The 23,982-nt window shown below is 32.5% G+C and overlaps 1 protein-coding gene across 1 annotated transcript in view; it reads left to right on the top strand.

The window, feature by feature from the left end:
- Rpn2 (Regulatory particle non-ATPase 2) overlaps positions 1-23,982 on the top strand; it is a 137,046-nt gene that overhangs the window by 59,983 nt on the left and 53,081 nt on the right. Inside the window, exons 9-12 of the mRNA XM_035361533.2 lie at positions 7,736-7,802; positions 8,270-8,810; positions 14,236-14,363; positions 18,313-18,528. Of these exons, the coding sequence (XP_035217424.1) occupies positions 7,736-7,802; positions 8,270-8,810; positions 14,236-14,363; positions 18,313-18,528 (952 nt within the window). The remainder of the gene's footprint in view (positions 1-7,735; positions 7,803-8,269; positions 8,811-14,235; positions 14,364-18,312; positions 18,529-23,982) is intronic.

Here is a 23,982-nt window from a genome sequence, read left to right as displayed (position 1 = left end):
GTGTTGTGGGTATCTTTATTTAAATAAATATCATGTTCGTCACACATAAACCATAAAATTTAGTTCAACAGCAATATCGCAAAATAATTTTAAATTGTGCATATCTTTAGAATTTCTGATTCACAGTCTCACGCGCTGGAGATAAAAATGTTTTTTTCCATACAGTGTTGCCATTGCACGCTTTGAAATCAGAGTTTGTTAATAAAAAATTCATTAGTTTTACAAAATATGAAACACATTCCAAATTTGTTCTTTCAGATGCCCATATTCGTTATTCAAAATTTGATGGCTCTAGGTACTGTTGTTTTATCACAATGCAAGACACATACATACATTTATGCAGATTCTTCATTATTTAAAAATTATACCTTTATTTTCTTTGAATATAATACAGGGCTGTAATATTTGGTGGTAACATTTTAAAAAGTGAACCAACATTTAAAGTTTTCAAAGTAAAATGCCAAAACGAAATTAATAGCCCTTCTGGACTAATGCCCCTTGGGCTAATAAATTAAAAAGTCCTGCTAAGAATGACTGGGGGGAAGTATTTCAAGTTCAGAAAGACTTTTGTAATTCCTGCAGTTGACTATGGTGAATATTGGAATTGCAGTTACTTTTTGGTAGTCTTACATCATATAAAATTATGCTTCTGTACAGTTTATTCCTATAACTCAAAGTAATCAAATGCTAAGTTGTATAAATATTTTTCAGGAGCATTCAATAGTGACTTTATTGTTGTTAGGGGCATACTTGTCAGTATTTCTTATGACTATTCCATATCTGCCAATTTTTATGATTGTTTTAATATTTATGAAAATATAAAGTTTATATGCAAAATACTATTTCTTATGAATATCGAGGTTCGTACAGTCCGTAAGAGTCCTTAAAAGTCCTTAATTTTTTTGGAATCGATTTTTGGTCCTTAAAAGTCTTTTTAATTTCAGCCAAAATTGGCAGAAGGTCCTTAATTTTAATCATCTGAAATTTCTGTTTGTTTTTATGATTGCCATTTTGAGTGTGAATTAGCACTTTGTAGGAATAGTTTTGCAGATTCACCGACAAATATGGTTATTTTTTTAATGGATTCATAGGTTCTTTATTCCTATTTGTAGTATAAATGGTGGGATACTCAAGTTTCTGAGCAAGAAATGAAACATATGCATTTTGAAGTTATTTCAGTTTTTTTATAATGAAGAGCTCTCAAACAACTTTCCGCTTTTGGGGATGTGAATTCTTTTATTGAATGATTTTGGCGACCATTTAATAAAAGACCTTTTATTAAATTTGGCAACTTATCAACATTTTGGCGATTTTAAGATCGGTTTCTATAGAAAATTTTTAATTCCGAGATCTGGGAATTTTTTGACGATTATTTTGGAACATTCTAACCTTAATAAATTTCATTAAAATAATGGTAATATATTGGAATTATTTGTAAGAAATAACATTAAAATAAAGCATTTTTATTTTTCACTGTCATATTATAAAGTTGTTTTGAATATGAAAAATAAGCAAGGTGTAATGCTATAAAGCACAATTTACAAAATAGTTTTTAGCAAAAACAAAATAACTATGTATTGAATTAAAAATGTCTTTTTAATGATAAGCGTTTTTCGCATTTCTCAGAATGTTCAGAACATTTATCAGTTTTCTCTATAAAATTAATTTTGCACTTTTTCCCTCCGATTTTTTTTTTTTTTTTTTTTCAAAACATTTCTGCCTTTTTGCTATTACAGAATTGGTAAAGGTAATTTTTCTTTAGGATTTTTGACATTGCAGCTTGGAAAGTTTAGGAAGATTTGAAGGCAAATTTATAGATCCACGATTCTAAAAGATTCCTGAAAAATGTCTCCATGGTAGTAACACGCAATTTCTTACTTTTTGGAGAACATCTGGAAGAACAATGAAAACATAATACAGTCAAAAGTCTTTAATCCGGACTCGTCGGGACTTCGGCAATTCCGGATGATCGATTTTTCCGTATTATAGATCATCAGTTTAAATCTGGTAAGATGGCATGCAGAAATTATAAAATTAAAAATATGAAACCGTAATGTATGAAATAAAGAACAATTATGATCTAAATGGTATCAAAATTTACAAAAAAAAAAAGCTTAATATTTATTTGTTTACTTTATTAAACATTTCTTTCAATGTAAGTTGTTTAAGTTTCTTCATTTTATGTGATAATACTTTCTCTTTAATTCTAACAGACATAATTTCTTGTTCAGTTACAAAGTTTCGCTGTTCAAGTCCTATAATTGCTGTGTCGAGAATACCGACTAATTTGTCAATCAAAATTTTTTTGTTTTCAATAACCTCTGTGTTACTTTCTTCTCTACCGGAAGCGAATTATAATGACGAGGAATTTGATTTAAATCGTATCAAAGACGGAGTACATCGAGATGAAATACCACATTTAGTAAGGAATTATAAGCCAAATAAAATAAAAACATCTGCCCTGAAGATAAGGATAGTGCTGACAGATCAACTTCCAATTCATTGCGTGCCACAACCCCCACCCCCACCCCCCGCAGAGCAGTGTGAAATTGATAAACAGATTTCGGAATGGTTAGAGAAACAAAGGATATGCCTTTATCCAATTTTTGCAGCAATTCCACTTTTTGTTTGGTGGACATCGAAACATACTTTCGCTTTGTAGATCCTTTGGCAGCTCCAGCATCAGAAATTCTATTTGACATAATCGAAAGTTCAAGCTTACTTTTATAAAATTGCTCTAGCAGTCTGCAAAAAATAATAAGCCGGATCCAATTTGAAGATTAAGGAACAACACAATCTGCAACATTAACTGAAATAGATAATTAGATAATTTTAGCTTAGCTTATACCGTCTGTTATACATTAAACGCGCATGCGTAATAGTGTTACGCTCATGCGTGAAAGCATTATACGTTGATGCATGCGCAGAAAGCTTGTAGCTTTGAGGTCCGAATTAATGACTTTTGACTGTAGTTGAATGTTTTACTTCTGATACTAGAATCACTTTCTTAATTTTTATATTCCCTTTATTTTCTCTACTTTTCACTAGACACAAGCATGGGAAATATCGAAAATGCTTATAATCTTATCATATGGACATGCATTATAAAAAGCAAATTTTTTTATTAATAAAGAAATTGAAAACTGGCAATTCAAAAGATTCATCTAATATGTCTTAATGCATCATACACAGGGCTGGCACTAGGCATTTTGCCACCTTAATCAAAGACGATCTCTGTGGATCCTAAATTCTGCTGTCTGGTGTCTTTTTAGATGCCAATGCCTGCTCTAAATTCTAAAAATTATGCCACACCAACTCTGTGACCGAACCTTACCATATGTATTTCATATTTCTTCTAAATGTTTGTATTACTAAAGAAATAAAATTAGCAGCTTTTTCCATACATTCTAAATGCATTTAGTCTTTTAAAATAACAGAAATCTTTAATTAAATCCAAAAAGTTTTAAGTGAAAAGTTAATGTGTTGAAGAAAGGAACTAAATATATAAAGAGAAAGAAAATTATTCTTCAAAGATATGTACAATTATTATTTTATTATGTAAATTACCCAGTTGTGTACAATTTCAGCCTTTACTGTAATTTCCCATTTCTATTTCCTCACTAGAACGCAATCACTTAGGCAGTTTTTAAACTGAGGTTTTTGGAGTGTAAGACGAGTGTGTTTCTTACCTCCACTTGCTCCTTACATTAGTTCCTGTCAACTCTGATAATTTGTAATTATTCGTCTTTGCATTATCGCTGCCAACATTTGAGTTTATTATGATGACAGAGTTACTGAACCAGATTAAATTGAAATTAAATTGTGTAGTCTTTGACCTTTAGTTTGACTCTTCTTGTTTAATTACATCACCTTGAGTTCTTATTGATTTTGTTAGCATAAGAACATGCCTTTATTTTCGAAGTTCTTTTAATATAAGAAGCTTTTTTTAAACCTTTGATTTATAGTTACTTTCAGACATAGCGATAATTTGTTTCACATTTGTCGGGGGTGGGTTGGACTATTTTAACTTTTACCAGATCAAGAAAACACTCATAAGTAGTACATTGTGGAGAGGTTGGCAGTTAGGAGATAAAACATGAAGAAACTAATGAGAACATTGTTTTGCGTATTGAGACAAATTTCTAATTGTTAGAAAAGATGCTTAAGGAGAAGGAAATCGATATAAGTTAGCTAAAATGTCTGGGCAGGCCTTCAAATTAAAAAGATGCATAATTTATTTTGTTGAGTTTTGTTGCTACAAAGCATAAATGTTTTGTAGCTTTTAATGTGTTTCCTAATATTGTTTAAAAATCAATGTCATAAATTGCATGGATTTTAAACTGTGAAATTTTGTTAGATTGTGATATTAATAGGGGTTTTTTTTAACTAATATTATTAAAAAATAAATTTAATAGTGGCCATGTAAATCCATAATGACTAAGGTTATCTAATACCTAATTTAATTACTTATAACTAAGTGCTTACCATTAAAAATTATCTCGGCATATTAAAGCGATCTATTGCCTTTCATTAACATTTACTGTAGTCACAAAGTAAAATACAGAAATATAAAAATTAATGTAAAACTTATTCTTTCCATCTAGTGAGACTTAAAGTAATGCAAAACAACTTATCACCTGTAGTGCTTTAATGGCTTAATAGAACCTTAAAGTATATTAACTGAGTTCCAGGGGGTGTAGCTGATTGTCAGACAGAGCTCAACTAACTTTCAAAACTTGCTAACTGTGTCTACATCAGGCCTTTCAGGTTTGTTCTGATCAGCAGGTCTCACTCTAGGCAAGCAGGAGCGGTGACAACAGCCAGTCTTTTGTAATGAATCATGCTGATTATGATTTAATGCTCATTTTAACCTATGCAGTGTGACATAAAATCTACCTGATTATTTATTAAACCTCTAGACTGACCAAGTATGTGACAAAATGAGACATAACAAAAATCAACATAAAGGTAACTTTTAGTAAAACATAGATGCCACTTATCTTCTTTCAAATACGACCAACAATTATAAGTGTAAAATATTTAATGCTACTTGATAAATTGCATAAAGTTTATTTTATTTTCAAACTTATTAACAATTATGTTAATTAATAAAAACATAAATGTCACTTATCTTCTTTCAAATACGACCAACAATTATAAGTGTAAAATATTTAATGCTACTTGATAAATTGCATAAAGTTTATTTTATTTTCAAACTTATTAACAATTATGTTCTCCTAGTAATTTACTCATGGTTTCTTTTGATGTAAAATCATTATTCACCAATGTCCCAGTGGAGGGTGCATTAAGATGTCTAGAAACCAGACTTCGCGAATTTCATTTCTCTTGCATCGAAATTGATGAGCTAATTTCTCTCACTCAACTCTGTTTGAAACAAACACATTTTGTTTTCCAAAATAAATATTACAAGCAAACTGAGGGATTAGCCATGGGAAGCCCCCTCAGTCCCATCCTGGCTGATATCTACATGCATTATTATGAATCAAAATTGTTTGAAACTTTAAACTTCCTGGCATGGTTCCGCTACGTAGACGATACTTTTACTCTGTTTGAAGGTAATAAAGATGATTTAAATAAAGTTCTTTCAACAATGAATTCTATTGATCCTGCTATTCAGTTCACTTTTGAACTTGAGACTTGCAATTCTCTTCCGTTTCTCGACATTCTGGTCACACGTAACACATCCAACTTCAGTACTACGGTTTACCGTAAACCTTCATCGGTTTGCCTTCCACCGCACTTTAAATCATGTCATCCGACTAAACAAAAGTTAGCTTCATTTTATTCCTATGTTTTCCGTGCTCTTCAAGTTTGCTCCTCCAAACTAGCCCTTGATGAAGAACTAAATTATTTAAAAGCAATAGCTATTGACAGGGGCTTTCCACCCAACATTATTAATCAAGCAGTTAAAAAATTCTCATCTCAACACACTAAAAGGCACACTCTTGTTTTAGGAGATTATAAAAATTCTGTTGTCATTCCCTTCTTTCCATCAATTAGCTATAAAGTTGCACATATTTTGCAGAAATTTAACTTTCGGGTTGTTTATTCTCCCATCAATAAAATTCCAAGTTCCAGACTCAAGGACCCCATTCCGGATATGAATTCCTGGGGTATTTATAGGATTCCTTGCCAGTGTGGTTTAATTTACATTGGCCAAACTAAGAGAGCCTTAAAATTTCGCGTCAAGGAACATGAGGCATATGTTAGAAAAAAGGAAACACAGAAGTCTTCTGTTGCTCAACATTGTTGGTCCGAAAATAACACTTTCAGTTTTTCTGCTGCCAAAATTATTCAAAAAACATCTTCCATTGGAGAACTGGATTTTCTAGAGGCATTTCACATTCATAAAAATCTTTCTGTGTTAGTTAACGATCCTAATTCCAATCCAAATTTGCCTTCGGCCTTGAAAGAAATTATGTTTTAGTTCTGGTTTTACCAACAGATGGCGCCACTTGCTTATTCTTGTTCAGGCTTCCTTATCTTATCTAATCATTATTTCCTATCTGGTTCATTTGCGGTTTTGCAGCTGAAGATGGTGGTTCGGTAAAACCATCGAAACTAGTCCTGTGAAAATTTGGTAAATATAACGCTGATTTTTGTTGTTTCACTTCTGAATTATGTTAATTAATTCATGTCTAGCAATAATGCTTACTACTTAGGAATCTATTTTATTTTTAGGATGGTATTGCAAAAGGGAAATTCAGGCACAGATAATATCTTCAATTGAATTTATTCAGTTCCCATTTGCTCATAGGTTCTTAATTGTTTCATTAATGGTCCTTACATGTACGTGATTTCCGTGTGCAGAAATGTGTAAGAACCCTGGAATATGCAATTTTTTAAAATTCTAAAAATTGCTTTAATATGGTTATTTGTAGCCAGATTTCTGTTAAAAGTCTTAAATCTTTTATTTATTTATTTATTTTTGTCACAATATCTTTGTTATCAAGCATTTGTTGTTCACATAGCCTGGCAACCATTGCTATTTCAAAAAGTATAAATTCCTTCATTTATCATCCATATGGGTTTGCAAATTGTCAGTTGTTAGAGATATTGCTATTCGATCCTTCCAAAGATCTTCCTCTTTCAATTTAAAGCAGTGTGTTGCATGACTAAGTAATTAAAAGCAATATACATATTTCCTAATTTATACCTTTATTTTATCTTTAATTATATCTCTTAGTCGATACAAATAATGATGTATCTAATTAATATGATTTGTAATAATTTTTACAAACATTTGCATTATTCGGTACTGTTCTGCTTTCAGGCCTGGATTCAGAAATGTATGTATGTGTTCATGTGTGCATATATATATATATGTAAGTACAAATACATGTGTGTATACATATATATGCACATACATGTACACATGTGCATACAATTCTGAATCCGGTCCCGGTAACAGAACAGTACACATTATTCCATAATTAATAAAATAAGTTTTAAACTACTCATTGTATGTATCTGAGTACAAAATAATTATCTTCTTGACATTTAAAAATGAGTGAACATATGATTTGTAATTTGCCTAAGTATTCATTTTTATAAATGTGTGCTCCATCATTAGTATAAACGAAAAGGTGTTTATAGTTTATTTGCTTTTTACCTTGGTGAGAATAATTGTTTGTGTAAAACTAATTTTATTTAGTCTAAAACATTTTCGTTTGCCAACTTAATTTTCTGAGAATGTTAATTTGCTTGGTTCTAGGGAAGCTATGGAAACAGATGAAGCACCTAAAGAAGTAGCGATTCCACAGCCTAAATTAGAAGATTTAGTAAGCTTTTATGAATTTTACTAATGAGATTTTATAAGTATAAAACATACCCGAAAGTAATAAAATATTCTAAAACACAAAAATTTTAAGTGGTACTGAATTGACAAATGCATCTAAACAGTATTTTAAACTACTAAAATGCAAAGCTAGTCTAAGTATAGAATTTCTAGAGAACTTAATTAAAAACATTACTGTAAAACTTTTTTAAGTATAAAATATGTTATTGTAAAACTGTTTTGATATCTCAGAAGCAAGTCAAGAAATTTGAAGTGAAAGATGTGTAAATTGTTCTGTTTTCTTTGTATTGTTGTAGTACATATTTTGCAGAATATTTATTTGTTTGTTTAATGATTTAGTTTGTCATAATCTAATTTGAAATTGGTTAGTTAATGGAAAAAGTTTGGATTTTTTTAAAAAAAAATTCTTTTATATGTGTCTTTGTTGTAATTATTATTTATTAATTTCAGAGTGAAGATCAGAAAAAACATCAAGAGAGAATAGAAAAATTAGCAACTATTCTTGGTGGTGAAGTTTCAATAGCCTTAAATTTACAGTTCCTCATTAGAAATAACCATACAGATATGCTCATTCTAAAGCAGACTAAAGAAGCAGTAAGAAATTCTGTATGTCACACAGCTACTGTTATTGCCAATTCTTTCATGCATTGTGGCACAACTAGTGATCAGTTTTTGAGAGACAATTTGGAATGGCTTGCCCGAGCAACCAATTGGGCAAAATTTAGTGCAACAGCTAGTTTAGGTGTGATTCATAAGGGCCATGAAAATGAAGCCTTGCATCTGATGTCATCATACCTTCCTAAAGATTCTGGTTCATCTGCTGGCTACACAGAAGGTGGTGGGTTATATGCTTTAGGACTTATTCATGCAAATCATGGTGCTGCTATTATTGACTATTTATTAAATCAGTTGAAAGAAGCAACGAATGAAGTTGTTAGGCATGGAGGATGTCTTGGCTTAGGATTAGCTGCAATGGGTACTCACAGACAAGGTACTTACAATATTCTTTAGTCTATGAATTATCATTTGGTAAAATTATAATTTATTTTAGTTACTATGTTTCACTGGAAAAAAGACCTACCGTATATACCCGCGTATAAGTCGACCCCCCACTTCCGAAATCGATCGAGAAACTTCGAAATTTTTTTTTTTTTAAGTACTACATTTATTCAAAATCATCTGAGAAAAAAAAGTAAACATACGATAAAAAATACTTTGGTAAATAAACAAAATCAAAATCCTTCAACGTCTGATTCATGGTCAGATTCGAAAATGATCGTATATAGTAACCTTCTAGAATTTGTTCCGGAAAAGATTTGCGTACGTAAAATCTATCTGCGTTTTCCCTTTTTAAAAGTTAAAAGAAATATTCAAAACTATTCAGTTATTGCGTGGGCTATTTTTTTAAATTTTGACGTGTACGTCTGTTAACAAAAGTATTTCATGAATGAACAATAAAACAATAACTATTATAAAGACTTATACGTACATAAAAACTATCTGCATTTCTCTTTTCTTGGTGTGTTGGCGAAACTTTTTTATTGATCGGTTGTTCGGGGGCCGAAAATTCTTTGGTTTAATTGAAACTTACTCTGGTTAAAGTATGAAACTCTGATTAGTTCGTCACATAATTTAAGTCATGAAATTACTTCAAGTAAGTGACTTATTTGATAAGTCGTCCAATTTGAGTGCGGGAAGAAAACAACTGCATTATATAAAGAAATTTTTGAACTTCCGATTCTTTTAATTTTTTATGGCCCCACGTATAAGTCGACTCCCCCACTTTGAAGTCTTTTTTTTTTTTTTTTGGTCCAAAATTTCTCGACTTATACGCGGGTATATACGGTAATTGTAAAATAAGCCTTAGTATGATTTTTAGAATGCTTGTGATACCCCTAGCCCAAAATAATCCTTAGGTAAGATCATCAGCCAGACTTATTGCCAAATGACAATCGGAGTTCAAACTCAACACACGTGTTTTCTTTATAATGAATGGATGTGCTATGATTGTTTAGAATCTTCATAATTGTTGCCTAGTTGTGGACATATATAATATATTCATGTGAAATAAAGAAATGTTTTCTGAATCTTTAACCTTCAATTTTTTGCTGCTTTCGTATGGTCCATCACTCTTAATATTTTCCCACACTCCTGTCTACAAAAATGAAGGGTGGTTGTCCATATTTTGTTATTTCATCTAGATGGAAAAATAAAGATAAAACTGAATGTGTTTTAGGCGACATTTATGTTCTTGAAACCAAAAATGTCTGATGCTTATTAGCAGCTATAAGGAAGTCAATCAATTTAAAACTAATGCTTATTTTGCTGGGTAGCTGAAGAAGTCTAGTCAACCAACCATCACGATATTAAAGACATGCAGAACTTCCTTGCCACAAGACGAATATATAAAATAATGATTCTTATAGAGAAATAGATGAAATAATGGTTTTCCCAAGAATGACTTGCCTAATTTTAGATTCTTGATATTGCATTTTGAGCAAGGAAATTGATGATTGCATCAAAAATAAGTTTGAAAGAAACTTTTGTGGATATTTTGTGAAGCCTAGCCTGCAAGAGGTCATGGTTTGTATGAAGAATTCAGGGGATAAAATCACTGCTACTTCTTATTAATGCATTATAGAATATGAGAATAGGTACTAATTTAAGGAGAGCTATGTTACTAGATTTATGAATAGGCCAAGTAGTGGTATAGTAAAAATGGAGTTAAAAATTTATACTACTATATTTGAATATATGTAATTTTTTTTGTATGAATAAATGTATATTCTGGACTATGTGAATAAATGTAATTGTTGAAAATGGATAAATGTTAATTGTTATACATTAAAAAGTATATGTGCCTTGAATATAAGCTTTAACATGTCTTTAGGAACAAAAAATAACATGAAGTCGGATCTTGTTTTTGGGAAAACACAGTATAATGTGTAAAATGTATTCTATAAGTAGAAGTGGTTACAAGAAGTGAAGCCATAGTGAGAGAGTGCTATTACAGAAATGAATATTTTTAGACTGAATGTAAATTATTTTGTAAACATATAAATAGGTTTAACGTTTTAACTGTCATGCCCGAGTTAATCTCGGGTACAGCACTGGTGTTCGAAAATGTCACGCCCGAGTATTACTCAGGGTAATTTTTTTTTTGAGTGCATCGTATTGTTATACTCGAATATATATCGGGAGACGTTTATTTCGGCTTCATTTCTTTGTCAAACCCGACAGTATCTCGGGAAAAGTTAATGTGCGCTCAATTCAATAGATGACAGCACTTTACTGAAGATTTCAAAGGTCAGAGGTTATAAGTTCTTTGGTTTAAAGTGCACGGGATCTTTTGTTGTAAAATGGCGTCCAGTTCTTTGAAATGTTATATAGATAGATGATTTAGATTCTTCAACCGAAGATGAAAGATGTGTGTCTGATGTGCAGTGTATTCATGATATTTCCATGGTCAGCCTCAAAAAAAAAAAAAAAAAAAAAAAAAATGAAGATATACTCAAGCCGAAGATTGTTTCTGACTACAGTCTAACTATGGGTGGTGTAGATCGCTGTGATTAGGAAATATCCTTTCATCCAAAAATCTGAAAACGTCAGAAAAAATGTTATAAAAAGATATTTTTACATTTACTAGACAAGGTACTTTGGAACTCATATTTACTCTATAAAAATGTATTTGGGAAACATATTACATTTTTAGAATTTCGAATCCAAGTTGTAGAAGAGCTTTTACATAAATATGATGATGCAGCTTCTGGACAAAAGAATGTTGGCAGACCACCTACAATAGATAACCCTGCCTGTCTTACTGAACGACATTTTATTTCCTGTATTCCTCCTACTCCTGTGAAACGTGAGCCTACAAGACAGTGCAAAGTGTGTTGTTTGAAAAAGGATAAAAATGGGAAAAAGATAAGGAAGGAAACACGGTTCTGGTGTAGTGATTGTGGAGTTGGTTTGTGCTTGGAAAAGTGTTTCCAGTTGTACCACACAAGACTGAATTATTGAACTACTAATACATATTCACTTTTATTTATTTTTTAGAAAATAATTCATTTTCTTTCATTTTTAGAAAATAATGCTCCACTAGAAGCGAACTTTACAACTGCCATGTTGAATAGCAGCCGCCTCAAGCAAATACGTAGTGGCTACAAAACTTTAAAAATTTTACCCATATAGTTCAAAATATCAATTTTAGCTACTTAAGTTTATTTTATTTTGTACTAAACATTTGATTTTTCCAATAAAAAAATTTGACAATTTGTGTACCCAAATCATCAAAATAACTCGACAGTTAAAGGGTTAAAATATTACATAAAATATCTTGTAGTAAATTTTTATGAATAGCTATAAAATTTCCAATACATTAGATTACTGGAAACAAAATATCCAGCTCGTAATGCCATAAATTCATAACAAAAATCTCTTTAAGAGCATTTATTGATCAAAATAGTTAAAACAGACTTCAATTTTATTTAATCTATTGAAAAAAATATGAATTTATGTGTATTTTAAAATATGGAGGTGATCAATTAAGGCATTTTTAAATCACTGCTGTATTATAAATTTTCTTCCACAAAGGAATAAATCAGTGTTTAAATTTAATATCTTCATGTTAAATGCAAGTGACTTTTGATCTTTTTGTTTGTTAACTAGTGGTTGCAAACTTTTCATCTATTTTTTTTTTTTTTTTTTTTTTTTTTACTGTTCCACTCATGTATGTAGGATGTTCAAAGAAAGTAGCTACAAGTTTTTGTTTCTGAGATATTGGTCTGAGGCATTTGCTTCTGAACATAATTAAAACAAAAAATTAGGAAAGCAATCTCACTTTTGGGCTATATGTAAGAAAGTTTTATTAAGGAGGGGGGTTATAGGGATCCTATGGACTAAAAATTCTAGAAGTATAATATTTGTTACATTTTAATCAGTTAAACGTTTTTCTTTGTATACAAAATTCGGAGAGCTATTCAAGCGCAAACATATTAACCCTCTGGCTGCTCATCCCGCGATTTCCACAGGCAACTCAAATGTAGCAAAATCTGCTCATCCCGTGATTTCTGTGGGCATGTGTTTTTCTTGCTTTATTGAGGAGCGCATCCATTTTTCGCCTGTTTAACCATTGAAATAAATTATATATAGTATTAGACATTTAGTTTACATTTTGGCCAACAGATATTGTTGTCTACTAAATTGCAGGATTTGAAGGCATGTGGTATTATCACTCAAACTTCACTTTTTGCCGCTTTTTTCTTACAGAAATGGCTGCTAGACAATGTTCAGCGATTATCTAGATTATTTAATTAAATTATTGAATTATTAATTAGATTTATTGATTAGATTAATAATTAGAGTGATCATTAATTAGATTTATTGAATCTGGTGCAAAAACTGTGAAGCTGGACTTTGCCTTGAACCCTGTTTTGAACTCTATCATACTAAACTGCATTTCTAAGGTATTTTTCCCTCAGTGCTTTATATTTTCTTAAATTTTATGCATTTCGCTTTTTTGTATTATGCAATAAATAGAAATTAACTGTAATTCGACTGAAATTTATTTAAAAAAAAAATTTTTTTTTGGTGATAACATCTGAAATTGGTTTTTCTGGCAACTTTAGTTTCTCATAATAAAAATCTATATAAAAAGTATTTTCTAGATAAAGTTCATTTTTCAATTCTCCAATATATATAGATTTAAAATATGAAAAAAAAATTGCACAATTTTTTAAGCGATTTCGGCCCACAAATTGAGCAGTCGGAGGGATTATTTTTTTATTTCCATTTTTAAGATTTAAGAAGACATTTAAGGTGCAGCTGCTGTGTAAGATTTGTTGTTATGCCAGGTAATTATTAAATTTTAGAAAAGAACAATGTTATTAAGTGAGTAGCTGCCCATTTGAAAATGCATATGAAGTGTGTCTTGTTTAGTGTATTAACGAATTTTTCCTATAAAATATGTATGGAATTCTTTGTTTGGAATTTTCTGACTATTCGTGCTTCAGGTTTTAGCATGTGAAATCGTGAATTTTTTCGTGAAAATTCCAAATTTTTCTGTTTGTCGAAGTTGGTAGGTATGATAGTGTTATAAAAGTGATTTGTAGTTCTATAGCAATATAAGGTAATGATTATTGTAACTTTTCTCCACCCAAATATAAAGTAACAGGTGCGTACTCTGAAGTCCTTGTTTTCCAAATTTATCTTCATTACAAAAATTAGTGCTGAGTACAATGAATTTTAAAGTGCTTGTATTAAGAATGAATAGAGTGCGTAGAAAATAAGCAGTTTATTCAGATTAAAGTTTTTCATATATTTCCATAAGCAATTTTTAAGTTCCAATATATACTTTAATTAAATGAAGCTTAAGTTTTAAAAGGCTGTTTTTAATTCATATTTTCTTTTACATTAAGATGTGTATGAACAGTTAAAATTTAACTTATACCAAGATGATGCAGTGACTGGGGAAGCAGCTGGAGTGGCTATGGGTCTAGTTATGCTTGGATCAAAATCTGCTGCTGCTATAGAGGACATGGTTGCGGTAATTAACTTTTTTAAATCTAAGTATTGTATATATTCGTGCATACCTCCCCCCATATGGAAAGAATTAATTTTATGTTTCATTATGAGAGAAGATTATTAAAATCTTTGTTGAAATTTAAGTAAAAAGTTTTTTAGTAATCAGTTTTAATATTTGCTTTGTCCTATATTTTTAACATTTATTGTTAATATTTCTTTACATTTATGCTGTATAAATGTATCATTTCTCAGTTTTTTTTTAGATCAAAGGAAGCAGATTGTTATAAAAATATTTTACAGCCTATTTATGTCTTATACTATGAATTTTCTTACTTGCTTGTTTTTCCTTTTTCTTTAAGAAATGTTTCACATAATTTAGTCTCCTTTTCTTGTAAAGAATGTCCATAATAATATATTTTTGAACATATTACAACGCATTCTTTTGAAATTCAGATTATAAACAGATGTTTTAGTTCTGGTAGAACCCAAAATCTGAAAGTATAAAAGCTTTCTAGATATAGCGTAGTGTGCAGCATAAAATGAAAATATTTACTGATTGAAAAACAAGGTCAGTAGTGTTTACCATGTATTCTAGTATATAAGTTTAGGTTTTAGGCCCCAAAAGTATCCTCTAAAAAAGTCTGATTGAACTTATCCAATGACTATAAATTATCATAATGACCTTCATTTGCAATTACTAAATAAGTTAATGATTATATTGAATAAAAGTGAAAATTATATTTATGTATATCTGTCATTACAAATAAATCATTAAGAAAAGCACAATATTTATAAAAACGGGCAGAATATTATTCTGTGAAAATTTTGACTATATTATTCTATAAAAATTTATTTAAAGAGGGCCAAAAAAAGGTGAAAAAAAATGGCAACCGATTGTGCTGCTAAAAAATTAAAAATAATATGCTGACAAAAAATTTTCTTATCGACTTATCCAGGTTTTGCATTAAAAGTATTTAAAGATCCTTAGGTTTTTTTGGAAATTATTTTTTGTCCTTTAAAAGGTCCTTAATTCTGGTCAAAACCAGAAAAGGTCCGTAATCTTACTTATCTGACATCTCTGTTTTTTTACAACTGCGATTTTGAGAGTGAATTAACATTTTGGAAGAGTGTTTTTTGGCGATGCTCTGGCAAATATGTATTTGGTGGGTTAGCATTTGAATTCTTTCCTACTTTTGTAGGATCATACTCTCTTTGGTCATGTAAACTCTTCGAGATCCTACTAAGGAACCTAACAACTTCTCACACAAGCGTAAATGTTACTAATACATAAGAAGATAAAAATAACCCTTTATTATTATCAACTATGAACAGAAAGGCACGTACTTCGTGCTTACGGTAACAGTGACAATGTGTGGTGGAACTTAAGAATCGTTACGCAATAAATTCAAGGCAAAAGAGTAGTGCACGACTAGCACTTTAAGTTAGGGCTAACTGGGTTGTCTCGACAACCTACTGACATGATAATTATTTAAATGGCCAGAAAGGCGTAACAGCAAGGACAAACTCATAACATGTGCTGGCTAATGAAAACAAACTATGAATAAACTCCAAGATTCACCCGTATAAATACTCACTTCTCTTTAAATTTGCATCCTGGTGAGGAAATGTGAGGGGAAGTTGAGGAGTTCAGAAAAGATAACAAAAATTTTAATAATTGATTAATCGAACTAAAGGAAACCGCACACCTTCTAATGTAAAAGGTGGATACTCAGCTTTAAGCATGAGGGTCTGCCTTGATTGAAACAAAAATGTTTTGAAATAATTTCTTTTTTGTGAATAAGGATTTCATAAACTATCAAAAACAAATTTTCCCTTTGTGGAATATGAGTTCTTTTGTTATGTGTCACTAAATTTAGTGACATATCAACATTTTAAGTAAAACAACAAAAAATAACGCTGATTTTTGTTGTTTGACTTCTGAATTAGTATTTATTCGGCGTGTTATTGTGTCTTAAATATCAATATTTTGTCGATTTAAAGATCAGTTTGTATAGAAACTTTTTTATTCGGGCATTTGCAAAATCTTGAGGAATTTTTTAACAAACATTTTACTTATCTTGCATTGATAAATATCACAAAAATAATGATAATATATTAAAATTATATTTAAGAATATTAACACATTTTTGTTTTCTCTATTATATAATTGCATGGCCAGTGATCCAGTTAGTGACACAGATGAGAGTGATGATTCATATTCTAAAATGTTAGAAAGCAGTATTTCTAGTGATTCTGATATCGGCATTTTGTCAGAGACTGGGCTCACTGGAGGTCTGCCTTTGACTTCCTGTGAAGGATTTTGTTCCTTTTTGTAGATATTTTTTAAATTAATTTTTTAGTTTATTAATGTATTTTGTCAGTTAATAATTTAATTTTTTTAAATTAATTATTTAGTTTATTAATGTATTTTGTCAGTTAATAATTTAATTTTTTAAAATTAATTATTTAGTTTATTAATGTATTTTGTCAGTTAAAACTTTGGAATAATTTGAAAATTATTTCTCAAAATGAACTATTTTTTTTTCTAAAATTCACATAAGGAAAAATATTATTAAATGCTAATTTTAGCATAAATGATAGCTTAAGTAATAATCTAAAATAGTACCAACATTAAGATGTTAGGACTAAACTTTTTGAAGAAATATTTTTTTTTTTTTTTTCTGAAGTTAGGTTTAGCAATGCAAAAGCCGCATCCTGTGGGACGATTGCTTCTGACTTCCACCTATTCCGAGGCAACGTCTTAAACAAAGATGCTCTTTCTTGAAAGGGTCTTTATTGTGGATGCAACACAAAAATGTAAAAATTAACATAAAACTTTATTCCTTACAGCTAATGAGACTGAAAATGATACAAAACAACCTACCTTCTCTGGTGCTTCAGCATCTTATTGGACTTTATATTAAATACTATGTATTAACTGGGTTACAGCTCCACCAGATTTGCAAGAGACTACGACACTAACAGGGTCAGACAAAATGCGGCTAACTTTCAGTGTTTAATCAACTGTACCTGTTCTTATCAGCAGCTCTCTGTCTCTAAGCAAGCAGCTGCAGTGCCACAGCCAGACTTCTGTTACAAGTCATTCTGATAATTATTTTGCTTCACAATTTAACTTATGCCACTTGACATAAAATTTGCATATACCTCTGGACTGTGTGAGTACGGGATAGAATGAGACATAAAAGAAAAATTATTTGATTTTATTAATTTATATTATTCCTAATTATTTGAAAGAATTTATGAAGATAATTTTAGTTTTGAATTTGTTATATACTATTAGGTTATGTTTAATTTATGCATTCTACGTACAGATTTATTTTATTCTTACAAATTACAAAAGTGATATGTGGGTGTAGATAATTGTGGGGTTTATTCAGTTCCCATTTGCTTGATAGGTCCTTAATTGTTTTCATGGATGGTCCTTAAAAATACTTATGTACAAACACTATTATCTATTTACTGTTGGTTGTGATAATTAACTTAAATTGTTCACATATTTCATTTCAATCTTCTGTTGCAGGTATTGCATCACTGTATGTTTTCTTTCCATAAGTAAATTATGCCATTTTAAAATAGACATAAATTTTTTTTTAACATTTAAAATTTTTTATTTAGTCTATATAATCATGTGCATGGTATGTACCCATTTGATAAATTTTCTTAAAATTAACTATATGATAGTATCTTGAGATCCGTTTATTGATTGTTCTTATAAATTAGAAACATTTTTCTTAACTCGTACTTTTGAAACTGTTTTTTCATTCTTCATATGAAGGTCTTGTTACAATATACTTTTGATAGAATTGAAATGGATATTTAGAGGAAGTGTTCTTACAAGATTTTATCAATTAAAAGAAGAAATACAAATCTTTTTAAAAATGCAACATTCTAAATCAGGTGATTTACTACATTGTGATGTTAAAATTAAAAGTTCTTTTACTTCTTTTCAGTATGCTCAAGAAACTCAGCATGAAAAAATCCTGAGAGGTTTAGCCCTGGGCATATCTTTAACAATGTATGGGCGATTAGAAGAAGCCGATGCACTCATAGAGAGCCTATGCAGGGATAAAGACCCTCTTCTGAGGCGTTCTGGAATGCATACAGTAGCGATGGCATACTGTGGCACTGGTAATAATAAAGCAATACGCAAGCTGTTACATGTTGCAGTAAGTATCTTGAAAAGTGTGGTTCATTATTTTTTGACTAGAACACTGTGTTGAATTAGTAAATATTTCCACTTTGAGTAATTTATTATATTGAATGATAAGAATTGTTTTATAAAAATTATGAATGGCTTGCAGTAGCTTTCATAAATGCTTGCTTACATATAGAAATGTATTTTTATAATGTATTAAAACCAGTAATTTATGCAAGGCAAAGCAAAAAAAATTTATTCACAATAAAATTAAAGTCTTTCCTATAATTCAAAAATTTATTTGCAGACTAATTTTTGATGTTTTGCTGCTGGCTATAACTGAAATACTTTGTGAAGGTGTGAAACTACATTGTTTGCAGCATGTTTCTTTGAAAGTAAATACACCGAATTGGCCGGAAATATGCAGGCTAGCCCAAAATTTGTAAACATTTAAAAAATTCATGTTTTTGGAAATTTATAACTTGTATAACATTTGCCATAAAAGTGCATAAAAAGTTTTTTAAAAAGAATTGTATATACTGACTAGTTGATTGCTGTTATGTCTGTTAGATGGCACTTCATCCATAAAAGAACTAATATTGAGCATTATCATTGCCCCTGATAGCATTGAGTGACTGCACTTAGTAACTTCATATATCTCCATAACCCAAAATCACAGGCTTTTAGGTGTAGAGATCCGTGGTTACATGCATTCATACTGAAAATTAAGGCTAATCATTTAAATCATTCTGCATTTAAGTGAAGAAACAGTTTCCAAAAGAAACAACATAAAAATGATGTTATATTCTGCATGAATATACTAAGATCCAGAGCTTGCTTTTTTTTTTTTTTTTTTTCCTCAAGTTAGGATAAAATATGGCTTCACAATAGGTTAGCATACAACTACTGTGATAGGTAGGTTTATTCTTTGCAGAAAAATTGTAAAATTCAAACAAAAATAATCCAAATTTCTGCTGCAGATCATTGTGCTTTAACCCATATCATACCAAGCACTGAAAAAATTAATACTTATATATATATATATATAAATTCATTAATATGTGTTTCTCCAAGTTTGTGTATACATATATAATTTAAAAAAAAAAAAAAAAAAAAAAAAAAAAAAAAAAAAAAAACCCTTGCCAAATTTTTATTAGTGTGATCAAATACAGCCTGTCCTAAAAATAGGACAATAGTATAATCCACTGCTAATCATTCTTACTTAAGTGGAATGTGAGAAAGCATTTAGGGGTAGTCCAAAGTTACATTTTTTTACAGATAGTTGTTGGTTTTCCTGTGCAAGTTTTTAGCTGGCATCTTCTTTGCCAATTTTACGCATTTTTAATAATAACATGTTCATTTTGAAGCTTTAGAAAATCTTCTTTAACCTGTCCCCTCAGGGGGCTCACTTTTGTGAGTACGGGTGTGGCAATCCCGAGGTACCCTAGCCCTTCAGGGGATCATCTTCTTGGTGAGACGGGTGTCACGATCCTGGAGGCCCAGTGATCTATCCTCTTTTCCGTCTCCTCTCCTCTTTGCTGGAACTTTTTCCCTTCTCTTCTCCCTCGTGATTTCTCTCTACGGAGTTTGGGGCTCGTCACGAGAGACTGGAACAGCCCTTGTCTCTAGTCTTCGAGTGGCAAGAAAACTGCCCACGTGTTTGCCGTGCGTGGAGACCCGTGTCGCTGGAAAGGAGGGTCCTGGTAGTTGAGGGGCGAGGTACAAAGTAGTGTGTCCCCAACACACTACTTTGGCCTCTGCTTCAGCTAAACGGGAGGCACCTTAGTCGTCCTCACGGGTGTCAATCGGCTGGTCACTAGTCCTTGTGTCAGTGGCTTGGGGTCAAGCTCTCGGGAGTACCTGCTTTCGGGAAAGCCGACTATGGGGCTTCAGTTTGCGTATAGGTCCGGCTAGCCCTAACACAGGAATCTGTGTTCCCTTGTTGGGCTCCGTGGTGGGCGGGGCCATCGGACCCGAATCTTTATTCTTTCACTATGGCTTCTTCTCATATCTACTTAATTAAAGATTTCGAGGTGACTCAAGTCACTCCAGTCATTCAATCTAGTTCTGAAACGTCTACAGCTAAACCAGTCACTCAACCTAGTTCTGAAACGTCTACTGCTAAGGCAGTCTCTCAACCTAGTTCTGAAATATCTACTGCTAAACCAGTCATTCAACCTATTTCTGAAATGTCTACTGCTAAACCACTCACTCGACCTAGTTCTGAAAAGTCTACTGCAAAAAAATCACGTACAGATACAAATGAAAAAAATCATAACAATAGTCCTCGTTTCCTAGTCATCTCTAGTCCTTCTGGCGAAATGCATAAGATGTCTCCTTTTGTAATAAACAAATACATCCAGTCCTGTATTGGTGAGCCGAGAAATATAAAGCGTCTCCGCTCCGGAGACTTGCTTATTGATACAACCTCAGCCACCCAGTCTGCTTCTTTACTTCAGATAACTAAACTTGGGCAAGCGAATGTCACTGTAACACCACATAAGTCACTCAACTATTGTCGGGGTGTAATCTCAGAATTCGACTTACTGTATCTTTCTGAAGAAGAGATCGCTTCTGAGCTCTCCGAACAAAATGTCTGCGGTGTAAGGCGGATCAAGATGCGTAAAGAAGGTAAGTTGATAGACACGAAACACGTGATCCTTACCTTCAACACGCCTGATCTGCCTAAGAATATTAAGGCCGGATATCTAAATATTCCTGTAAGACCTTATATTCCAAACCCTATGCGATGTTTCCAATGCCAGCGTTTCGGCCATTCTGAGACGTCTTGTCGTGGTAACCTCACATGCGCCCGATGCTCACAGATTGGCCACGATTCTGAAAATTGTACCGCTGCGCCTCTTTGTATAAACTGCAAGGGTGAGCACCCAGCATTTTCACGCCTCTGCCCAAAATGGAAATTGGAAAAAGAAGTGCAGACTGCAAAGGTTACGAGGAACATCTCATATGCAGAAGCCAGAAGATTAGTCCAGAGCACACAGCTTCGACCAAATACATCATACGCCAGTGCTGTAAAATCATCTCGTACAGTTGCCACCCAAACATCAGTAGGCACACAGACCCTACCAAATAAAACCCAACCGTCTACATCCAACAAGAAAAAAGAAAATGCAACCCATATAGTACAAAAGAAAGAAACAGTTATTCAAAGTAAGCCCAAAACTACTACACATAAAATATCCAATAAAAATAGAAGTCACAGCAATAGCTCTTTTGATGAGATGATTTCTGAATCTGCGGATTCAGACTTTATGGAATTAGAAGAAGGTCTAGAAGTTCCCAGGCATCTACTTCCACGAAAAACAAAAGAACAGCACAGAAAAAACAAAAGCCATTCATAATGGCCACCCTCATGTCATGGAACTGTCGCGGTTTCAACCGAAATTTGCTTGACATCAAAGCCATAATTAATGCTTATCATCCTGTATGCTTCGCAATACAGGAAACAAATCTAAAACCAGAACAACAGGCAAAACTTCGAAGGTTTTCTTTCGTCAGGAACGATAACATTGCAGGTGAGCGTGCCAGTGGAGGTGTAGGTCTCCTCACCTCACTGGATTATCCCTCAAATGTGCTTTCTTTGACGACATCCCTCCAAGTTGTCGCTACTCAAACAAATTTTGATATTGTTGTTACAGTCGTTTCTCTGTATTTGCCTCCAAATGAGCATATTGATCAGCAAGATTTAAATGGTCTTTTAGAGCAGCTGCCTGAGCCTTTCATCATAATAGGAGATTTTAATGGCCATAGTCCGCTCTGGGGTAGTAAAGATACAAATTGCCGAGGAAGACAAATTGAGCAGATGATCGAAGATCATAGCCTTTGTCTCCTGAATAACGGGCAGGATACTTACTTCCATGAGCCTTCAAAGACATTCCATGCTCTCGACCTTGCCATCTGTTCACCATCTCTGTTGCCTTTTTGCACTTTTAATGTGGGAAAAGATCTTTACAACAGTGATCATTATCCCATTCTTGTGTCTCTTGCACGAAGAGGAGCAAATCCCATGACGAGACTCCCTCGGTTTATACTGGACAGGGCAGACTGGGAACTCTCTCTTCCATTGCAGAGCTCAGAGATCAAATGGTAAAAGATGGGCATATCGATGACGCTGTTGAAGCTGTTACTAATACTATTATTCAGGCAGCTATGCTCTCCATTCCTAGAACATCAGGAAAACTACTAAAATATTCAAAACCATGGTGGAATCGTGACTGTCATGAAGCACTGAAAAAACAGAAAAAAGCATGGGGTATTTTTCGTAGATATCCTACTCTGCGAAACCTCATAGCATTTAAAAGAGCCAAAGCAAGTGCACGAAAAGTAAGAAGGCAGAGCCAGAGGGATTCCTGGATTTCATATGTGTCGTCAATAACATCCTCCATGCCTAGTAAGCGGGTTTGGGAAAGAGTTCGAAAAGCATGCGGTATATATAAAGACCACTCACTTTCCTTTTTGGAAAAAGATGGCCGAGTGATTAGCTCCATAGAAGAAATTGCGAATACTATTGGTGAGACATTTGCTTCCGTTTCTTCCAGCAGAAACTATACACCTGCATTTCTTTCTATGAAGCAGCACTCTGAAATAAATCCCATCGCATTCAACTCTTCCAAATCTGAGCCTTACAACAGAGACTTTACTATGCTTGAATTAAGGAGTGCTTTATTGCAGACACATAGGTCTTGTCCGGGTCTTGATGGCGTGAATTATGAAATGCTAAAGCATCTGTCCTATAAGTCACTGAATGCCCTTCTCACTCTTTACAATAGGGTGTGGAAGGAGCGTGCCTTTCCCAGTGCATGGAGGAGAGCTGTTGTCATTCCTATTGCTAAGCCAGGGAAAGATCCAAGGAATCCCTCCAACTATCGGCCAATTGCCCTTACGAGTTGCCTCTGCAAACTGTTTGAAAAGATGGTAAACAGCCGCCTAGTCTACTTCTTGGAAAAAAATATTATATCACCTTATCAAAGCGGTTTTCGAAAGGGGAGGACTACCGTAGATAATATGCTCCTCTTAGAGACATCTATTCGAAAAGCTTTTGTAAGAAGAAGTCACCTTGTCTCAATATTTTTTGACATTGAGAAAGCTTATGATAAGGCATGGAGATACGGTATACTTCGCGATCTTCACGAGAGTGGCTTGCGCGGCAACCTACCAATTTTCATTCAGAATTTCTTGAACCCTAGAACTTTTCAAGTAAGAATTGGCTCTGTTTTATCAGATGTTTTTGAACAGGAAGAGGGTGTGCCTCAAGGCTGTGTAACCCTGTTTAGTTTAAAAATAAACTCTGTATTAAAAGAACTTCCTCCCACCATCTTGGGATCTCTATATGTTGATGATCTGCAGATTAGCTGTCGAGGAGCAGACATGAGATATGTAGAGAGGCAACTGCAGATGGCTCTGAATAAGATCCAAGAATGGTCAGACAAACAGGGATTTACATTTTCGAAACAGAAAACTGTGT

Source organism: Stegodyphus dumicola, chromosome 4 (genome assembly GCF_044657685.1).
Source record: "Stegodyphus dumicola isolate Sdum_Otavi_A_Nest chromosome 4, ASM4465768v1".
Classification (NCBI taxonomy): domain Eukaryota; kingdom Metazoa; phylum Arthropoda; class Arachnida; order Araneae; family Eresidae; genus Stegodyphus; species Stegodyphus dumicola.
This window is presented reverse-complemented; position numbering and strand designations above follow the sequence as displayed.